The 18,638-nt window shown below is 41.9% G+C and overlaps 3 protein-coding genes across 4 annotated transcripts in view; 2 read left to right on the plus strand and 1 right to left on the minus strand.

Moving 5' to 3' along the window:
- The window catches only part of LOC142216490 (gamma-crystallin-3-like), a 401,417-nt gene extending 390,407 nt beyond the window's left edge, over positions 1 to 11,010 (minus strand). Inside the window, exons 1-3 of one of the 2 annotated variants that reach the window (XM_075284359.1) lie at positions 10,952 to 11,010; positions 9,314 to 9,556; positions 8,803 to 9,145 (exon numbers count right to left, since the gene is read on the minus strand). In XM_075284359.1, coding sequence (XP_075140460.1) covers positions 8,870 to 9,145; positions 9,314 to 9,556; positions 10,952 to 10,960 — 528 coding nt within the window. In that variant the 5' untranslated portion in view covers positions 10,961 to 11,010 and the 3' untranslated portion in view covers positions 8,803 to 8,869. Of the gene's footprint in view, positions 1 to 8,802; positions 9,146 to 9,313; positions 9,557 to 10,951 lie in introns of those variants that run through there. The other variant, XM_075284360.1, reaches the window with a different exon arrangement.
- Positions 1 to 18,638, plus strand: part of LOC142216492 (gamma-crystallin-1-like) — a 347,542-nt gene that overhangs the window by 61,431 nt on the left and 267,473 nt on the right. The gene's annotated exons all lie outside the window — the stretch shown is intronic.
- Positions 2,152 to 3,570, plus strand: LOC142216406 (gamma-crystallin-3-like; the record flags this gene model as incomplete). The annotated part of the gene is made up of 2 exons (XM_075284207.1): positions 2,152 to 2,400; positions 3,267 to 3,570. Coding segments are annotated over 2 exons (525 nt in total), but the record flags the coding sequence as incomplete, so codon positions are not given.

An 18,638-nucleotide genomic window follows, 5' to 3' on the forward strand; every position in this document is an offset into this window, starting at 1 on the left:
TCAATGGAGTGGCAGGGCTTGAAGGGAGGATTAACCCAAACCTGCTAGCTGATGTAGTATAGGCCTATATGGGAACATCTGCTGCGCTATTTCACAGAAACCACCCTACTGAAACAATTGAGCAACTTTTTTTTTAGAGCTGAGATAGTAAAAACACATTCAAGTCAAATATGTAGTATGTGAGTCGCATTTCCCACTGAAGTCAGCTGTGCAAAAGATGAATGTGCCTCATCACCTGTAACCAAAATCCAACAACTATAGACTTTCGGTTACAGTTACATATTGTCACATGTCGTAATGTAACATCATAGAAATACATTGTCACTGGACTTCTCGCAAAGACAGAATTGTTCATACATGGGAACAGTTATGGAGGGAATGGACCAGGAGACTGTTGGAAACAATAATCTCCACCAGTCTTTTTATTCTTATTTCATTGTCTGAACTTAATATTTCAACAACTAAATTATGAATGATTTGTAGATATCTTAAAGTCAAGATGGATTCTGTACTTAAAGGGAGTTTGTCAGCAGTAATTTGGTTATAAAGCTACGCCCAGCACCTTGTAGATGAGGTTCTAAAGTTTCCAAATATGCCTCTGTTAGTGAGCCCCATCTCCATGTAAATCACCATTCATATGCAGATATACTGACAGACTCCTTCTAAAGAGTTTCTCTATGCAATTTGTTAAAAAGGAACATTTGCAATGTACGTTGTATGTTGTTTATAATATGTAGGTCAATATACAATAAATGGGTGAACAGAACCACATGGAAGCTTTCATACGTGTGGTACATGCAGTTGCCGTCTCCAATGTTTTGTACTGGAGGCCAAATTTCAGTCCAAACCTATGTTGTACTTTAAGGGGCACCTGCCAGCAGGAAAATGTAGTGCAAGTAGGAGGCAACATGTCATAGAGCAAGAGCTGGGCAGAATATAGATTTGTTGGAAAAGTTATATTTTATTCATTAAACGCCTCTCATTCTTTGCTATGGTGTCAAGGACATGGTCCTATCAGCGACTGTCTCTGTATGCACAGTGATAGAGGGGAGTCTGTCAATCACTAACAGGACTTCCTCCTTGATTTCAAAGAAAGAGCAGAATTTTCAATGAATGTATGACACATTATATAAAATCTTTTCCCATAAAACTACAAATTAATCTGCTCATTCCCTCCTGCTCTATAACATGATGCCTACTTATCGTGCTGCATTTTCCTAATAACAGGTGCCCTTCAATAGAATCAAGTGTAATCTTTTATGTAAGTCCTTAGAGTTGGTGAGGCCATACAGTATATACTGTAAATATCCTCATATTTAAAGCCTATTTAAATATGACTTGTGTTCCTTTCCTTATTCTTATTCCTTATTGAAATCCTATCGCCTATCTTTCTATAATGAATAGATTTTCTTGTTTCCTAACACGCTTAATTTGCATCCTATAAAAGGGACCCTGATATGCATATGTGTGTATGAGAAAGAGGATCTAGACTTTTAACCTTTGCTATGAGCGATGACAAATTCAACAGGGTGCTTCAGGGAACTTTCCCGATATTTAAGCAATAAGAATAAGTAAACACAGAAACAAGGACTTAAGAACGGCTTCTTGTTTTATGTAGGACACGGAAACATATTAATGTAGACACATGAAGATACTATCATTCATGAACTAATCGAGCCTTGCACTACTCTTTTAGTTATTTTTAGTTACTTTTTCTGGGTAAAAAATATGCAAATCTATTCTCCAGGATGTAATTAGGAGAACAGTGCACTCTGTACGCCACCCTCTAGAGGGCAGCATCCTTAACATCATGCATGACTCAGTTAAAAAGTCTATTTAATCATGATGCGGATTTAATTGCCAAATTAGTATTTCCATTCCAAAAGGAACAGCGGAGCAGGAATGACTTGTAAGTCTCCATACTGCCTATGTAGGCACACACTCTCCCTGATGTGTACGATTACTTTTTCTGTACAGTAGTGTGCATTTACAAAAAGTACAGCATGTCAAACACGCATGTGCATTTTTTTCTGATATGTTTTTTCGGCAGTGGTTCTTAGCTATGTTTCCATATCTTGTGGCCTTATCCTCAGTCTGATACTTTTCTACAGGATACAAATAATATTCAACTTTTATGTTATACTTTTGTAATTGCAGATAATCTTCTACGAGGATAAAGGCTTTCAGGGCCGCTCTTATGAGTGCAGTGCTGATTGCACGGACCTCTCCTCATATTTCAGCCGTTGCAACTCCATCCGGGTAGAAAATGGGAATTGGGTGCTCTATGAATATCCAAATTATAAAGGTCATCAGTATTATTTAAGAAGAGGAGAGTATCCTGACTTCCAGCAATGGATGGGATTCAACGACTCTATCAGATCTTGCCATTTAACTCCTCAGGTAAATATTGTGATCATATATATAAATTGTAACAAATATCCAGTAATATTGTGTTATGCACAAACTTGGCTGCCAAGATCGAGCAGGATGCTTATATTTTCAGCATACCGCTTCGATTTCTGCCTCCCATTGAAAACATTGAAATTTGAAAAAAATTGCATATGTATGATTCTAGAAATACAAAACTTATATAGTTTTTATAATTTATTTAGACTTATATATATAGTTTCATTTACCCCTTAAAAATTCCAAACCTTTGAAAAAAAAAAAAAAAGCATAGAACATCCTGTAATAGAATAACTATAGACACAAGTCTGAGAGCCTTCAATAGGCTTTTGGCTGTCATGTGAGTGGATAGACACCCCTGGATCTCGTTCTGTCACCATATTTAAATAATATTTTAGCCATACTATTATGTTGGACGTCAGGAAAGGGTTAAAGGAGTTTTCCAGACTTGTGTGACTGGCATGTCATTCACTTCTATGGAGCTGCACGGATTATGATCTCTGGCATTGTCCTCAGTGCCATATAAGTGAATGAGAGCCAGCCAAACAAATACAGTGGCGCTCCATTCACATAAAGGCTTTAGGTTGATTGTTGGGGGACCCAGCAATCGAACCTCCAGTAACAGACACTTATCCCCTGTCCTGTGGATGGGACAACTGTGGATCCCCTAAATGTGGATCCCCTGTCAATAATGGAACAACTTTTCTAAATGTTTACTAAAAACTTTGAATTATCTATATTTTAAAATTAGGTATTGAATTGATTTACAATATTGATTTTCATGTTAATACAATATAATTGATTAACATGAATGGTACATTGAAAAAAAAAATATTTAAACATATTTTTGTTTCTTATAGCATCGTGGTCCTTTCATAATTAGAGTGTATGAAAGAGAAGACTTCAAAGGCCAAATGATGGAGTTTACTGAAGATTGTCCCCATGTATTTGAGCAATTCCACTATCATGACATTCATTCCTGCAATGTCTTGGATGGTCAGTGGGTGTTCTATGAAGAACCCAACTTTAGAGGACGTCAATATTATCTTAAACCTGGAGAGTACAGGAGATACAGTGACTGGGGAGCCTCAAACTCCAGAGTTGGCTCCTTCAAAAGGGTGCAACATGTATATTAAAGGTGATACAATAAAAAAGTGCCAATAATTTTTATGTTTTTGTGTTTCTGTTTTAATGTAAATTTTGTATATGCCCAGCCCTGACTATCAATATTGTAAGGTACATTTATGGTAGCTGAATTCTGTATACTCTACTCTTTACCCTCTTCCCACCATAGTAAATTTAGAATTTTTACTTTTTCCCATCCACGTTCCAGAATCCACAGCTTTTATACTTTTTTATTCATGTAGTTGTATGAGAGCTTATTTTCTGCAGAGTAAATTATATTTTTACATAAAATGTACTGGGATGCCAGAAAAAAATTCTGAATGGGATAGAATTGGGAAAAACGCAGTTACACCACTTTCACATAGGTTTTGCTTTTACAGCATTTACTATGTGATAAAAGTGTCTTTATTCTGCAGATCAGTACAATCACAGCAATATCAAATCAAATCAAACAGGCTTTAATGGCACGTCCGAATAGATATTTAGCATTGCCAAAGCTAGTAAAGTGTGTGTGGGGGGAGGGAGTTCGAGTCGGGGGGGGGGGGGGAGTGGTGGGTATGGGGGGATGGGGGGTTGATTTGGGGTATAACAGTCCATGGAGTCTCATCTTCCTCTTAGTTGGTGGCCGCTATATGGGGAGATGGGGTGGGGTGGGTGGTTTGGGGTATAACAGTCCTTAGGGTCTCATCTTCCTCTTGTTTGGTGGCAGCTGGACACGTATTGGGCAGCGATCTCCACAGTGGCCTCTTCTTCTTCCAGTAGGATGTAGAGTTTCCTCTTCTCATCTGCAGATATGAAGTCTGGGATGTGGGCAGAGAGTCTTTGGTAGTAGACAGCCCTCACAGCTGAGTATTTGGTGCAGTGTAGCAGGAAGTGGGTCTCGTCTTCTAGGGCCCCCTGGTCACAGTGCTGGCACAGTCTGTTCTCCCGTGGCTTGTATGTCTGCCTGTGTCGCCCCGTCTCCATCTCCAGGTTGTGGGTGCTCAGTCTATACCGGCTCAGGGTCTGTCTGTGTTTGGGGTGGCGTATTCTCTCCAGGTAGGTGGCCATGGTGTAGTCTCTTTGCAATGACTGGTACACGGTGAGTTTCTTGGAGTTATTTATTGCGCTTCTCCATTCCAAATACCAAATTGTTAGTGATTGGACAACCCCAAGCCACACAAGCCTGAGCCTACATGTAACTGTAAAAGAGGGATTCCATTTCTACACTCAGCTATTGCACAAGGTTATTTAAGAGTGAAGAGCCCCCAATGTCCATACAAATAGTTGCTACCACTTACCACCTATAACAGACAAGGCATGATATATCAAGATTACCCAAACCTGCATCCTTTAGTATCCCACAATGAAATTCTAGCACACTGGTGTACAAAAAGTAACAAAGCTAAGCAGTATTCACCTCTTTGGGATTCTGGGATTCACAGGAAAATCTACAAAAAGAGAGTACATTGGCCAAAGAAAAATATATGTATATAAGTGTGAAAGATAAAGAAAACAGACCTCTTATTATTTAGTTTGATGAAGGGTCCAGCTGTGGAGACCAGCAGAAAATTTGATGACACTACAATTTCATTTGCAGCTCTAGGTATCTGACAACATTGTCTTATAATGTCCAATTTTTAAAGGAACCTTAGCCCTGCCCCCTCTTTGGTAACTTCACACCTATTTAAACCCAGAGCACATTCAGTCCCACGCTTGAGTATTGTGTTAACTCCAGTCTCTAGCTCAGAGGTATATCCTTTCCGGATTGCTTCTCCCTACTGCTTACCCGCATGTGCATCGACCTCAGCTCTATCTGCTTACCCACCCAATTGTGCATAGACCTCGGCTCTGTCTGCTTACCCGCTTGTGCATCTACCTTGGCTCTGTCTGACTACCCACCTTGTGTATCGACCCTGGCTCCGTATGACTACCCGCCTCCGTGTACCAACCCCGGCTATCCACTGACCAAGCCTTCTATCGTGTTGTTTCCTGCTGCTCCTCCCAGCTCTCAGATTCCAGTTGTGTATCATCAGAATTGTAACAGGTGTTTGGGTTTTCTACATTTACATAGTTACATAGTTTTCATCTCCTGATGTCCAGCCTAAACTTTCTTCTTTTGTACAGACCTAAGAGGAAGTGATAAGCAAACGAACATTTGTAATGAGCTGGGTTCATTATGAATTTTCCAAAATCTTGGGTTTGATCAGAAGTTTGGGGCTTTCCATTCACAAATCATTATTAATCTTTGGGGTCTCTTCGGGTGTCCCAAGGGAGCCCAGGAAAGGAGAAAGAGGGTGAGTAGGATGGTTTATTAAGTTTCCACATCTTCCATGAAAAGACCCCAGAAGTCTCTGCACTGGTCCCCTGATACAGTGGCCCTTTCACTGGTGGCTCCATACAATAAACCCTTCACTGGTCTCCCCATACTAAAAGGGGACCAGTGATGGGGCCACTGTATGAGGACTATGATGGGGGTCAATATCCTCTGTGGGAGATATTAATGTAGGTGAGAATATTAATGAGGTTGTCCATGAATTGAAGTGACCACTGTGGCACCCGGTGAGGAGTAAAATTAGAAAAAACAAAAAGCATACTCACCCGTCCTCAATGCCCCATTGTCTGCTAACATTTTCTGTTCAGTCTCATGCCATTTCCTCATTTCTAGAAGTCCTTTGCCTCATGTCACCACTGAAAGCAATCAGTGGCCTCAAGATTGACATCAATCACATAGATCACCAGTGCCATACCAGCACTGGTAGCTCAGCAGTCATATGAGGCACAGGACTCAGACCAAGAAGTGGCCAGCGTGAGATTGAATGGACACTGGCAGTGGACAATGAAGTTCCAGGGAAAGGTATGTTTTTTTTTGTTGTTTTTTTTATTGTACTGTATACCTCCCCTGACTGTCACGTGGGTTGCTCAAATTCCCAAACAATCAAGTTAAAGGGTTTATCTGTTTATCTCCCCTTCTAATATTGAAGGGGTCATTTCTGGAAATTAAAATTATTCAAGACTTAAGAGGACAAAATGCTAGTTACACCCCTGAATAACTTCCTTTGAGGAGTTTAGTTCACAAAATGGACCAACTTCTTCAGGAATTCCATTTTACTGGCACCTTACTGGCACCTTGCAAAAAAGGTGCCAGTAAGGTCTTCAAAAGCCAATGCTTCCAAACCTACACTCCAAGACAAAAATTGTTGCCCTCCTTCCCTTCTGAGCCCTGCTTTATGCCCAAACTGCATTTCACACCCTCAAATTCAACATTTTTTGTAATTTTTGTAATTTATCAGTGATACAAAAATTTCACTTGATTTTTATCAAGTGAAAAGGATGGCAAGATACTGCATGTAATATGGTGTTGACAACAATTAATGCTATAACACTCATTAAAACATAAATTTAAATTGCTGTTATTAATATACCTAAAAATATCAGATATTTCACATATTAAAAGGAAGTCATCTATGTAGTGACCATTCCACTTTATATGTGAGAAATAGGGGTTCTTTGTATTATAAATACATTTATTTCAAAATATTTGCTATTACTTGTATTACTTATATTCGGTCACATACCTACACCTTTTCAATGTAGAAAAATCCTCATTAAAGGAGGAGTAAAGTCAAGAGAATTCTCATGGCTCAGTGGCCTGTCAAAGTTATATTACTATAGAGGCTTGTCTGTGGCATGCCTCACTAATTATGTAAAAAAATTGTCTTTGACATTAATGCAGTCTTTAAGACAAGCACTCTAATTATCACAGGTTCAACGCCCCTAGTTAGGCTAAAAACAAAATTTAACTAGAGGGAGCCTAACATTGCGTGAGCCACAGGCACCACTAGAAGGGGCCTATTTTACAGAATATAGTAAGGTCCTCTCCCTGCCTGCTCTCTGCTGGCGAACGCCGCTAAGGCCCGCCCTCACTTTGCCCCACCCCCGCTCTGCCACGCCCCTCCGCTCCGCCCCCTCTTCCGGGGGGGGGGGGCTTTCTGTAGTCCGCCTTGGGCGGCGAAAAGGGCAGGTTCACCCCTGCGTGGTGGCCAAGGGGAGGAGATTCATTATGTCAATGAATGCAGGGAGAAGGAGTTATTCAGGAGGAGCCAAAAAAATATGCGCAATAGTGCCTTAACGGGCGGGAAAGCCACACGGCTTCACCACAGCAGCATGGGGGATAGGATTCACTAACTGAGGCCGCCACAGACCAGAGTCCGCAGAGGCTTCCACCAGGGCAGAGAGCATCAAACAGAAAAGTAAGTGGAATGAGATAGGTCACTCTAGCGATGATCTGCAAGAGTACAGGAAAAAGAGCAAGACCTAAGGACAACAGAAGGCAACAACAGCAAAGAGTCCTGGTTAACAGTGAGCAGTAAAAGGATACACCTCTTCAGAGAGAAGTCTGCGAGGACCCATCTCTAATTCTGACTCTGAATTGTCTCTTGCTGTAACTGTTATCATACAACTTACTTATTAAAGGGGCTCTATCACTAGGAAAAGTCATTTTTAACTAATCACATCTTTGCATAGCCTTTAGAAAGGCTATTCCACACCTACCTTTAGTATGTAGATTGCCTCAGTGGTTTCTGAATAAGTCCGTTTTTATTCATATGCTAATTAGACTGGTGCACCATAGATCGTGCACACCTCTCCTGTTGTTTCCTATCTGAGGCTGATGATGATGATGACTCAGCTTCCTGTTTGCCTTTCACACATAGGAGATAATAGGAGAGAGGAGGCTGCTGGGAACTTCCTGTGCTGGCTGGAGGCTCATTAGCATATGAATAAAAAGCAGACTTATTCAGAAACCACTGAGGCAATTTACATACTATAGGTAGGTGTGGAATAGACTTTCTAAAGCGTAAGCAAGCATGTGATTAGTTAAAAATGACTTTTCCCAGTGATAGAGCCCCTTTAATGATATACAGATGTGTCCTTCCTTAGTTCCTTAATGGTTGGACGTGTCCAGATATGTGTGTCACAAATGAAGCTGCTTTTCTCAATGCAACATGGTTTTGTGACAAGTTATCACAAGTTGATGTGATAAGTATCTGATTTATGTCACCACCTAGTAGGGAAGGGTGAATTGCAGCCTTTCATGACAGTGTGTCTGAAGAAGATGGGGTTCATAGCAGTTCTATATAATTTTGGATGTATTTAGCCTAGTACAGACTTTCTTAGTAGGAATAGACAAGGATTCAGGTTAGTATGAATATTTACTTTGTAGACTGTAAACCTGCTAACATTATTGAGACACCCAGGCATGATTTTGGTAAGGAAATCAAATTGGATATATTAAAGATGACAATGTAGATTTTATTAATTGCAATTATAATTTTGTTTCATGTTTCACTTGAAGGCATCAATAGAGATCCTGAACCCTCCTAAAGGAGCCAACTCTGGGACTGTTTGCACCCCATTCAGAATATCTTCTGTACTCGCCAGGTCTCAGGTAGTATTGACGTCCTCTATAGTTGGGTTCTTCATAGAAGATCCACTGGCCTTCAGGGATGCTGCAGGAGTAGATATCATTGTAACGGAACTGTTCTTGGACATGTGGGCAGTCTTCTGTGAATTCCATCATGTGACCTCCAAAATCTTCCTTTTCGTAAACCCTAATTTTGAAGGTGCCACGGTGCTAGAAGACAAAATAATTGTCTGTATGTAGTACAGATGAATCCACATTAACCTGTGTATATAAGTTTTATATAAAGCCCATTGAAATGTTTACATGTATTAACTATATGAACACTTTACATGTATCTACTATTTTTTAAACATCTGATATAGCAGACAAAGATCCTACTTGTGGGGCCAATCGACAGGACCTCACTGAGTCATTAAAACCCAGCCACTGTTGGTAATCAGGATATTCTCCTTTCTTTAGAAAGTACTGATGTCCCTTGTAGTTGGGATGTTCATAGATCATCCAGTTTCCATTCTCTACACGGATAGAATTGCAGCGGCTAAAGAAGCTGTGGAGATCAGCAGAGTCACAGTTGCACTCATAAGAGCGGCCCTGGAAATTCTTGTCTTCATAAAATATGATCTGTAAGGATGCAAAATTATATTTTAGTTGTTGTTTGTGCAGAGAATATACATGCACATTGTTGTGAAAAACCTGTTAAGACTAAAGTTAGAATGTGTGGCTTCTATGGGGCCCTGAAAAGAGGAAAACCAGACTTATTTAGTCATTCTGCACTGGTGAGCGTTTTGTGCTCTCTGCGGCGAAACTGTTTTTTTTTAAACCGGACACAATGTCCTGCATGTCCGATTTTGTGTCTGGTTAAATAAAAACGGTTTTGCCACGGAGAGCACAAAACGCTCACCGGCGCTCACAACCGGACACTTTTCAAACCCATTCATTTGAATGGGTTTGAAAATTCCTGCAGGTTTCCGTCTCCTGCACAGTTTCGGGCAGGAAACGGAAACCTGAAAGCGGAGACCCTGGGTGCAGATGTGAACGAGCCCTTATCTGCCTTGTTATGTTGCCTTATCTGATACCCGATGCTGCAGTCATATTAAAGTCAAACCCCTGTGATTTATAGCTGCTCCTCTACAAGTGATAAGTGCCAGCGTCTCCATGCTGAAGTTACTTTCAGGGATTTACCCTGTGACAAGGGAAGCTTTTAGTACTTTTATCATCACTTTTATCTAGAAAATTTAACTTCTAGATAAATTTAAAATTTATCTAGAAGATTTAAAGTGATCATTGTAAAGTGAAACTGTCTTTGCATTCACACTGCGAGCAGAACTTGCTCCCCTGCCAGCCCCTCCTTCACCTACTTCCTGGATTTTTGCTCTGTCTCAGCAGGAAGCCTAGCTAGAGATAACACAAGCAGTTTACAGCCCTCTACTATACTAAACTGATGGTTAAATTACACATGGACTAGAGTCCAGAAAAATTATATAAATTTATACCATTCTTCTACTTCTAGCGAAAAAAATATTCAACTTATTTAACAAATAAAGCTAGTTGTTTCAAGTCTCATGTGTCCTGAAAAAAACATTGTAAAATATTTGAGATATGCAAAGCCATTAAAAAGATATTGCAATGCATACAAAGTGTTACATTTGGCCTGGGCATTGGGGTATCAATAACACTTGGTCCTGAAAGGGGTAAAAGGGTCATCTAGATATTGATGGCCTATCTTCAGGATAGGTAATCAATATCAGTTTTCTGCAGCTCTCGCATTCCTATCAGTTAGCTGATCTGCACATTGTGCTGTGTACACACTATTGCAAGTTAGCTACCATTTATTGGAATGGCTGTAGAGAGGCAGTGCCCTGCAAGCTACTATACAGTGTACAGGACAGGCAAGCTGGGTGTTCAACCTCAATAAATGTATACTGTTCAGGTTTCAGTATAGTAACTATACTGTACTTACAGTCATTTTTAATAAAAAAAATAACCAGATCGAAAAAATACATTTATTTTACTCACCTTCCCCATTTTGGATGGATTTCACAGACTGTCCAGGCTACATCTGTGGCACACTCTCAACGTCTATTTAACTGGACATCCACCAGACCAAGATTTGCATAAATTAACCATTTTTTGTCTTCTGGATTAGTATATGCAGTTTATATGTAGCTTTTTGTGTTACTGTGTGAATGTGCTTGTGACAGCAGCACCAGACACTAATGGTTTAATTGGACTATGAAATCTGCTTTGACCCTTTGCCTAGAAAAAAGTAGAGAATGTAAGCACATTTACTATCAACTGGATTGTGGTATTTTCTAACATTACAATGATCTGTATTAATTGCCCAGTGTTCTATAGAAGCGTCTCTTTTGTGCTAGACAGAAAATGCCTGCTCTGTAAAAAAAAAACAAGGACGTTCGGGTCACATCAGGCTTCTATTTATCAGCAAGTTTTAGCTAGAAAATGGCATGTAGCTTAGAGAGTGGTAACCCATTAATTGTTCATCGTTAGAGATGAGCGAGTAGGGAAATATTCGATATTCAATATTCGTTTCGAGAAGACCCTCAATATTCCACTATTCGACCAAATATTGAATCTCATTATAGTCTATGGGGAAAAAAATGCTTGTTTCAGGGGAAACCACTATTCGAGTAAGGAGAGTCACAAAGTCCATAATGACACCCCAGGAAATTATGCCAACACCTCTGGAATGCAACTGGGACTGCAGGGGAAGCATGCCTGGGGGTATCTAACATGCCCAAGTCCCAGGATTACACCACTATCTCAGCCTATCAACTAGACACTCCAAACTCAATATGGAAAGTGGAAAAATACTTAGAAACGGGTGCCACACGGTGGCTCAGTGGTTAGCACTGCAAATGTGGTTAGCACTGTTCAAATCCTGCCAAGGGCAAAACAACATCTGCAAAGAGTTTGTATGTTCTCCACGTGTTTGCATGGATTTCCATCCCATATTCCAAAGACATACTGATAGGGAAAAATGTACATTGTGATCTCAATGTGGGGCTCACAATCTACATTTTAAAAAAAACAAAACTTGGAAACCTTCTTTCCTCTACATTAGTATGGACAGAAACACAAACTTTATGCTAAAGAAACATTAGCATGCACCCCTTTAAATCACGTTGCCCATGACAACCACCGATGGCATAGGCAATGAGAAATCCAACATCCCCCACCCTTAACTGTCATTGTTTATGTGTGTGTGATGTGGTGAGACCTCTACTTTTCTGGCCCTGTGGTGAGAAAATTACTTTTCTGGCCCTTCACGTGAGCCCTTCCAAATTAAGTTAGAGGCCCTTAAGCTGAGCCATACAAAAATTTACTTTTCAGGCCCTTGGGGTGAACCCTCCCAAACTTAGCTTCAGGCCCTTGGGGTGAGTTGAGCCTTGTACCAGCAGAGTTTTAGGTCCTTGAAGTAAGTTGAGCCTTGTACCAGCAGAGTTTTAGGCCCTTAAAGTGAGGTGAGCCTTGTACCAGCAGAGGTTTAGGTCCTATGGGTGAATTGAGCCTTTAACCAGCAAAGTTTTAGGCCCTTAAGATGATTTGAGCCTTTAACTAACAGTGTTTTTGGCCCTTCGGGTGAGTTGAGCCTTGTAGCAGCAGAGTTTTAGTTATTGGCCCTTTGGATGAACTGAGCCTTGTAGCAGCAGAGTTTTAGTTATTGGCCCTTTGGATGAACTGAGCCTTGTAGCAGCAGAGTTTTAGTTATTGGCCCTTTGGGTGAGTTGAGCCTTAAACCAGCAGAATATTAGGCCCTTTGGATGAACAGAGCCTTTAACCATCAGAGTTTTAGTTATTGGCTTTGGGTGAATTGAGCCTTTAACCAGCAGTGTTTTTGGTCCTTGAGGTGAGTTGAGCCTTTAACCAGCAGTGTTTTAATTGTTGGCCCTTTGGGTGAGTTGAGCCTTTAACCAGCAGTGTTTTGGCCCTTTGAGTGAGTTGAGCCTTGTAGAAGCAGAGTTTTAGTTATTGGCCCTTTGGGTGAATTGAGCCTTTTAACAGCCGAGTTTTAGTTTTAGGTTCTTGGGATGAATTGAGGATTGTAGGAGCATAATATCATGCTCCTATGTGATGAATTGAGCCTTTTATGAGCATAATATTATGCTCCTGGTATAAATTGAGCCTTGTAGGAGCCTAATATTATGCTCTATGGATGAATAGAGCATTGTCGGAGCATAATATTAGGCCCTTGAGGTGACCCTTAATGGAGTGATTTTAAAATTTAGACGGCTGCGCTTATCAGTGATGATGCCAACGGCTTTGCTGAAAACCCTTTCTGATAGAACACTGGCGGCAGGGCAGGACAACACCTCCAAGGCGTAAAGTGCAAGTTCCAGCCACAAGTTCAACTTTGACTCCCAATAACTGTAGGGCACAGAGGGATCGGAGACGACAGGGCTGTGGTCGGCCAGGTATTCACGCAACATGTGCCTATACTTGTCCCTCCTGGTGACACTAGGCCCCTCAATGGTAATAGTTTGGCGAGGGGGTGCTATTAAGGTGTCCCAGACCTTTGAGAGTGTGCCCCTGCTCGGTGTGGATCGAATGGCAGTTGTTAGCCTATTGGAGGAACTGTCCTCTCTGCCGCCAACGAGAGTTGATGGAAACAATTCCATCATATTTTGCACAAGTTACTTGTGGCAATCATGGAACGTGATTAGCCCTCCCCTGTACCGGAATGAAAGACGATATATTATTTTTATACCGGGGGTCGAGGATTGCAAAAATACAGTATTGGTTGCTCTCCAGGATTTTGACAATGCATTTGTCACTGGAAAAGTAGCCCAACATGAAGTCAGCCATGTGTGCCAGAGTGTTACTTGGCATGACTTCGCTGCCCCCACCGGAAGGGTCACTCTCCATTTCCTCCTCTTCCTCCTCCCCTTCGCCCCATCCGCGCTGAAGCAATGGGACGCACTGAACTTCCCCGCTAGCCTCGTGTGTGACAATGATCTCATCTGCCACTTCATCCTCTTCCTCCATAATTACAGGCTGAGAAGCTGACAGGAGTGTGCAGTGACTATCCTGCTGGGATGGGTCTGCTCCTTTCCCCGACTCCTCAGCGTGCAATGCGTTATCCCTGATGGTGTTGAGGGATTGTCGCATCACACACAGGAGTGGGATGGTTACACTCACTAGTGCGTTGTCACAGCTGACCCACCTGTTTGTGGAGAAGCGCGATGCTGGCTGCCCCTCACCAGTAGCCTTTGGATGAGCTGTAGCTTGACCGCAACATTGCTCCCAAGCTGCATTTCCACACCCCCGGCCTCGTCCCCATCCCCGTCCTCGTCCACATCCCTTTGCGCTAGCTTAGGCATTTTGAGATGTATACAAATGCTATTTTTATTTGTATACACAGAGGGTAGAAATATTGAGCGTATATACTCCCTTATATACCGGATGACAGTATACAGGAATGAGTAAGTTCACAAACTGATGGATTGTATACAATCTTTTTTTGTATACATAGAGGCTAGATATATTGAGCATATATACTGTCGTATATACCGGATGACAGTATACAGGAATGAGTGAGTGAGTTCACAAACTGATGGATTGTATACAATTTTTTTTTTGTATACACAGAGGGTAGATATATTGAGTGTATATACTGCCCTATATATTGTACTGGATGTCAGTATACAGCTTTCTTCTCACCCTTATGGTACAGTTAGAATGTATACCAGTGGTGGAAAATTTGAGCCCTAAAAAGGGCTTTTGTGAAATTTCTGGATGATTAGTGTACTGTATATACTGGAGGTGTATATATACTCTTGAAGTAGTTTAGCTCTGAAAAGAGCTGTTGGTTTTTATTTTTCCTGCCTAACCAAACCTAAATCTTCTCTAGCTCTCAGTACAATGCCTCTCCCTATCTAACTCCAAACCGCATCTGATACGAATATGGCTGACACTATTCTTATAAATCCGAGGTCACCTGATTTAGCCAGCCAATGACTTTTTCCTATTTTTTTTTTCGATGCCTACGTTTTCCTCCTTCCTGTCCCACCTCCCCAGCACAGTGATTGGTGCAAAAAAAGTGCCAGGGAAGGTGGGAGAGGATGTGAATACCTTAATATTCTATCAAATACCTACTCGATCGGACGGTATTTGCTCATCTCTATTTATCATGCATTAATTATAAACTCGTAATATTCAGTATCATTTTTTAATAATGTTGCCTTTTAATATTTGCTACTGTTTTATAGTTAACTTTTTTTGTCATTGAATAACTCTAAATAAAAATTGGAAAAGTCCAATCGGAAAAGTACATTACAAGTTTCTATGTGTTTCTACTAAAGAATTTTCTGTAGTGATATAAAGAAAAAAATATAATATTAAAAAGGTATATTCGCCTGTTTTAAGTTCCTTGACTTCTTAACATGTAGCCAAAGTTAGCTTGAGGCTCTAAATTTACAGAGCTATGACTTTAAATACTGGGTGACAGGATTCTGCTACAGATGAGCAGATGGATAAGGTTACAAGACACCTAAACTTTGCATCAAAAACTTTACAGTGGACTTTCTCCCACCACAATTTAAACTATTCTCAGACAGTCTAGCAGATAACATTAAAAGATTAATAAATAAAACAAGCATTACTGAACCCTTGTCGCTATTATTTTTCGCCTTTCCAAGTGTAATCTACTTTCTGGTCCTTCCTGCAGGAAATACCACTGGGCCAAACACAGGCTGAGATAAGACACTTGCTAAGCTGGGTCACTGTTATGATATTATGTTGAATTAGTTTTAAGCTAAATTGGAAATGTTACCACATCGGAGATCAGTTGAGCATGGACATATTGCATACCTCCCAACCGTCCCGATTTCCGCGGGACAGTCACGATTTGGGTGACATGTCCCGCGGTCCCAGTTGGATGGAGGTATGTCCCGATTTCAACTCAGATCTGCGTCCAGAGGACGCAGATCTGAGTTGAGCACATATGCGGCTGAAGCAAGGAGCTGACACAGGTCAGCTCCTCGCTTCGCCGCTGCCCGCCTCTCTCCCTGACACATGCGGCTGAAGCTGCTCGCGTGCTCGCTTCGCCGCTGCGTCTCTCTCTCGCTGACACATGCGGCTGAAGCGAGGAGCTGACCTGTGTCAGCTCCTCGCTTCGCTGCTGCCGCCGGCTCCTGGCTTGTAGACACAAGCCAGGAGCCGGCGGCAGCAGCGAAGCAAGGAGCTGACACAGGTCAGCTCCTCGCTTCAGCCGCATGTGTCAGCAGGAGCCGGCGGCAGCAGCGAAGCGAGGAGCTGACACAGGTCAGCTCCTCGCTTCAGCCGCATGTGTCAGCAGGAGCCGGCGGCAGCAGCGAAGCGAGGAGCTGACACAGGTCAGCTCCTCGCTTCAGCCGCATGTGTCAGCGAGAGAGAGACGCAGCGGCGAAGCGAGCACGCGAGCAGCTTCAGCCGCATATGTCAGGGAGAGAGGCGGGCAGCGGCGAAGCGACGAGCTGACCTGTGTCAGCTCCTTCCTTCAGCCGCATGTGTCAGTGAGAGAGGCGGGCAGAGAGTGGCGAGGGAGCGGAGGAGAAGGTAAGTTTAATGTGGAGGTGGAACGTGAATCTGGGGGCAGATGAAGGAGAGGACGGCATGACACTGGGGGCAGAGATGGAGAGGACGGCATGACACTGGGGGCAGAGATGGAGAGGACATGAATCTGGGGGCAGATATGGAGGGACATGAATCTGGGGGCAGATATGGAGGGACATGAATCTGGGGGCAGAGATGTGGGACATGAATCTGGGGGCAGAGATGGAGGGACATGAATCTGGGGGCAGAGATGTGGGACATGAATCTGGGGGCAGAGATGGGGGACATGAATCTGGGGGCAGATATGGAGGGACATGAATCTGGGGGCAGATATGGAGGGACATGAATCTGGGGGCAGATATGGAGGGACATGAATCTGGGGGCAGAGATGTGGGACATGAATCTGGGGGCAGAGATGTGGGACATGAATCTGGGGGCAGAGATGGAGGGACATGAATCTGGGGGCAGAGATGGAGGGACATGAATCTGGGGGCAGAGATGTGGGACATGAATCTGGGGGCAGAGATGGGGGACATGAATCTGGGGGCAGAGATGGAGGGACATGAATCTGGGGGCAGAGATGGAGGGACATGAATCTGAGGGCAGAGATGTGGGGACATGAATCTGGGGGCAGAGATGGGGGGACATGAATCTGGGGGCAGAGATGGAGGGACATGAATCTGGGGGCAGAGATGGAAGAGGGACATGAAACTGGGGGCAGATGAAGGGTGTATATGAAACTGGGGGAGAGATAGAGGGGGGACATATAATTTACGGGTGACTGTAGGAGGATTATACTGTGTGCGGGCACATGAAAAATTAACGAGTGGGCGGAGTCAACACAAAAGTGGGCGGGGCAACATTTGGTCCCTCTTTCGGTTCTTCAAAAGTTGGGAGGTATGATATTGTATCTATGCAGTAATTATAAGAATCTTTGAGGTTTATTTCCATAGCAGAGAGTTATATGATACCATTTTTTCAAGAATTGCATCAAAATTGTCACAAAATTATCTACAAACATTAATCAATGGTACAAGTTATATAAGAAACCTTGTATTATATCTTATCAGAGAAAGATGCTTCTATTTCCACTTTCCTTTATTGACGTAATACTTTACTCACTCAAAAATCACTGCTGAATTCATCTTGACCTACAAACAGACTGTTAGCATGCTGAAGTATCAAATTACAGATACCTATAGAAGTCTATGGAGAGGAGGGATGAGAAGCCAAGTGAGACAGAAGTAGAAATATGACAATAACATGCTGTTGCAGCTCATATGAATTTATTGACATCATCGACACTATTCAGTATTCCTCTAAAATTTCTGAGTGAGAGATAAAATGTATGTATTCCCTATGGGAGACTACTAGCTTGTATTTACCCATTACTTCAGGGACAATTGAGAATAACAGATTGCCTCTGAAGTACAGTATGTAAATGAAATAATGACTGCAAAACAGTTTATCACTAACAATTAATGCATGCATTAGGATAAATAAAATAAAGATATCAATTTAGTATAATCAATGATGTGGGGAATCATACTAAAAGGGATTGGCCCCAATACTGACCCCTGTGGTATCCCACTAATAACAATGACCTAGCCTGAGTGTGTGACGTTGATAACCTGCATTTGTTTTCTATCACTGAACCAATTATTTATCCTCTTATAGACCTTTTCCTTCTCCCCCCAAGTTTAGTATAGAACATATCTACTCATAGAAGATGATTATATAGAGTTATACATTTATTTTCCTTGAGTTGCTTTAGGATATCATCTTTTAGAAATCCTTCAATTTATTCACAACCAAGGTTAAGTTATTAACTTATAAAGTTTTTATATTCAAATTCCAAAGGGTGTAGCGTATTTGCCTGTTTGGGCCTCTGCTCCATCTTCAGGTCACTCGCTTCGGAGCATGAGGCATGTTCACTTGTGATCCTTTGCATCTGTTGTTGCGGTACAGCTGAGGATCTGTTGCTGTGTGTCAGTCCAGCCTGTGCTTTTGTTCCTTTGGCTGCGCTGGAGATAACCTAGTGCTTTTGATTGATATTCTCCCTGGCCAATCAAGTCTAGGGCAAATTCTTTTGAATATCTTCCCATACCACTGCATATTGCTTTCCACTGCCTTGTGTGTGCTAGCTGTATAA

The sequence above is a fragment of the Leptodactylus fuscus genome, chromosome 8, assembly GCF_031893055.1.
Source record: "Leptodactylus fuscus isolate aLepFus1 chromosome 8, aLepFus1.hap2, whole genome shotgun sequence".
In the NCBI taxonomy this organism is placed as follows: domain Eukaryota; kingdom Metazoa; phylum Chordata; class Amphibia; order Anura; family Leptodactylidae; genus Leptodactylus; species Leptodactylus fuscus.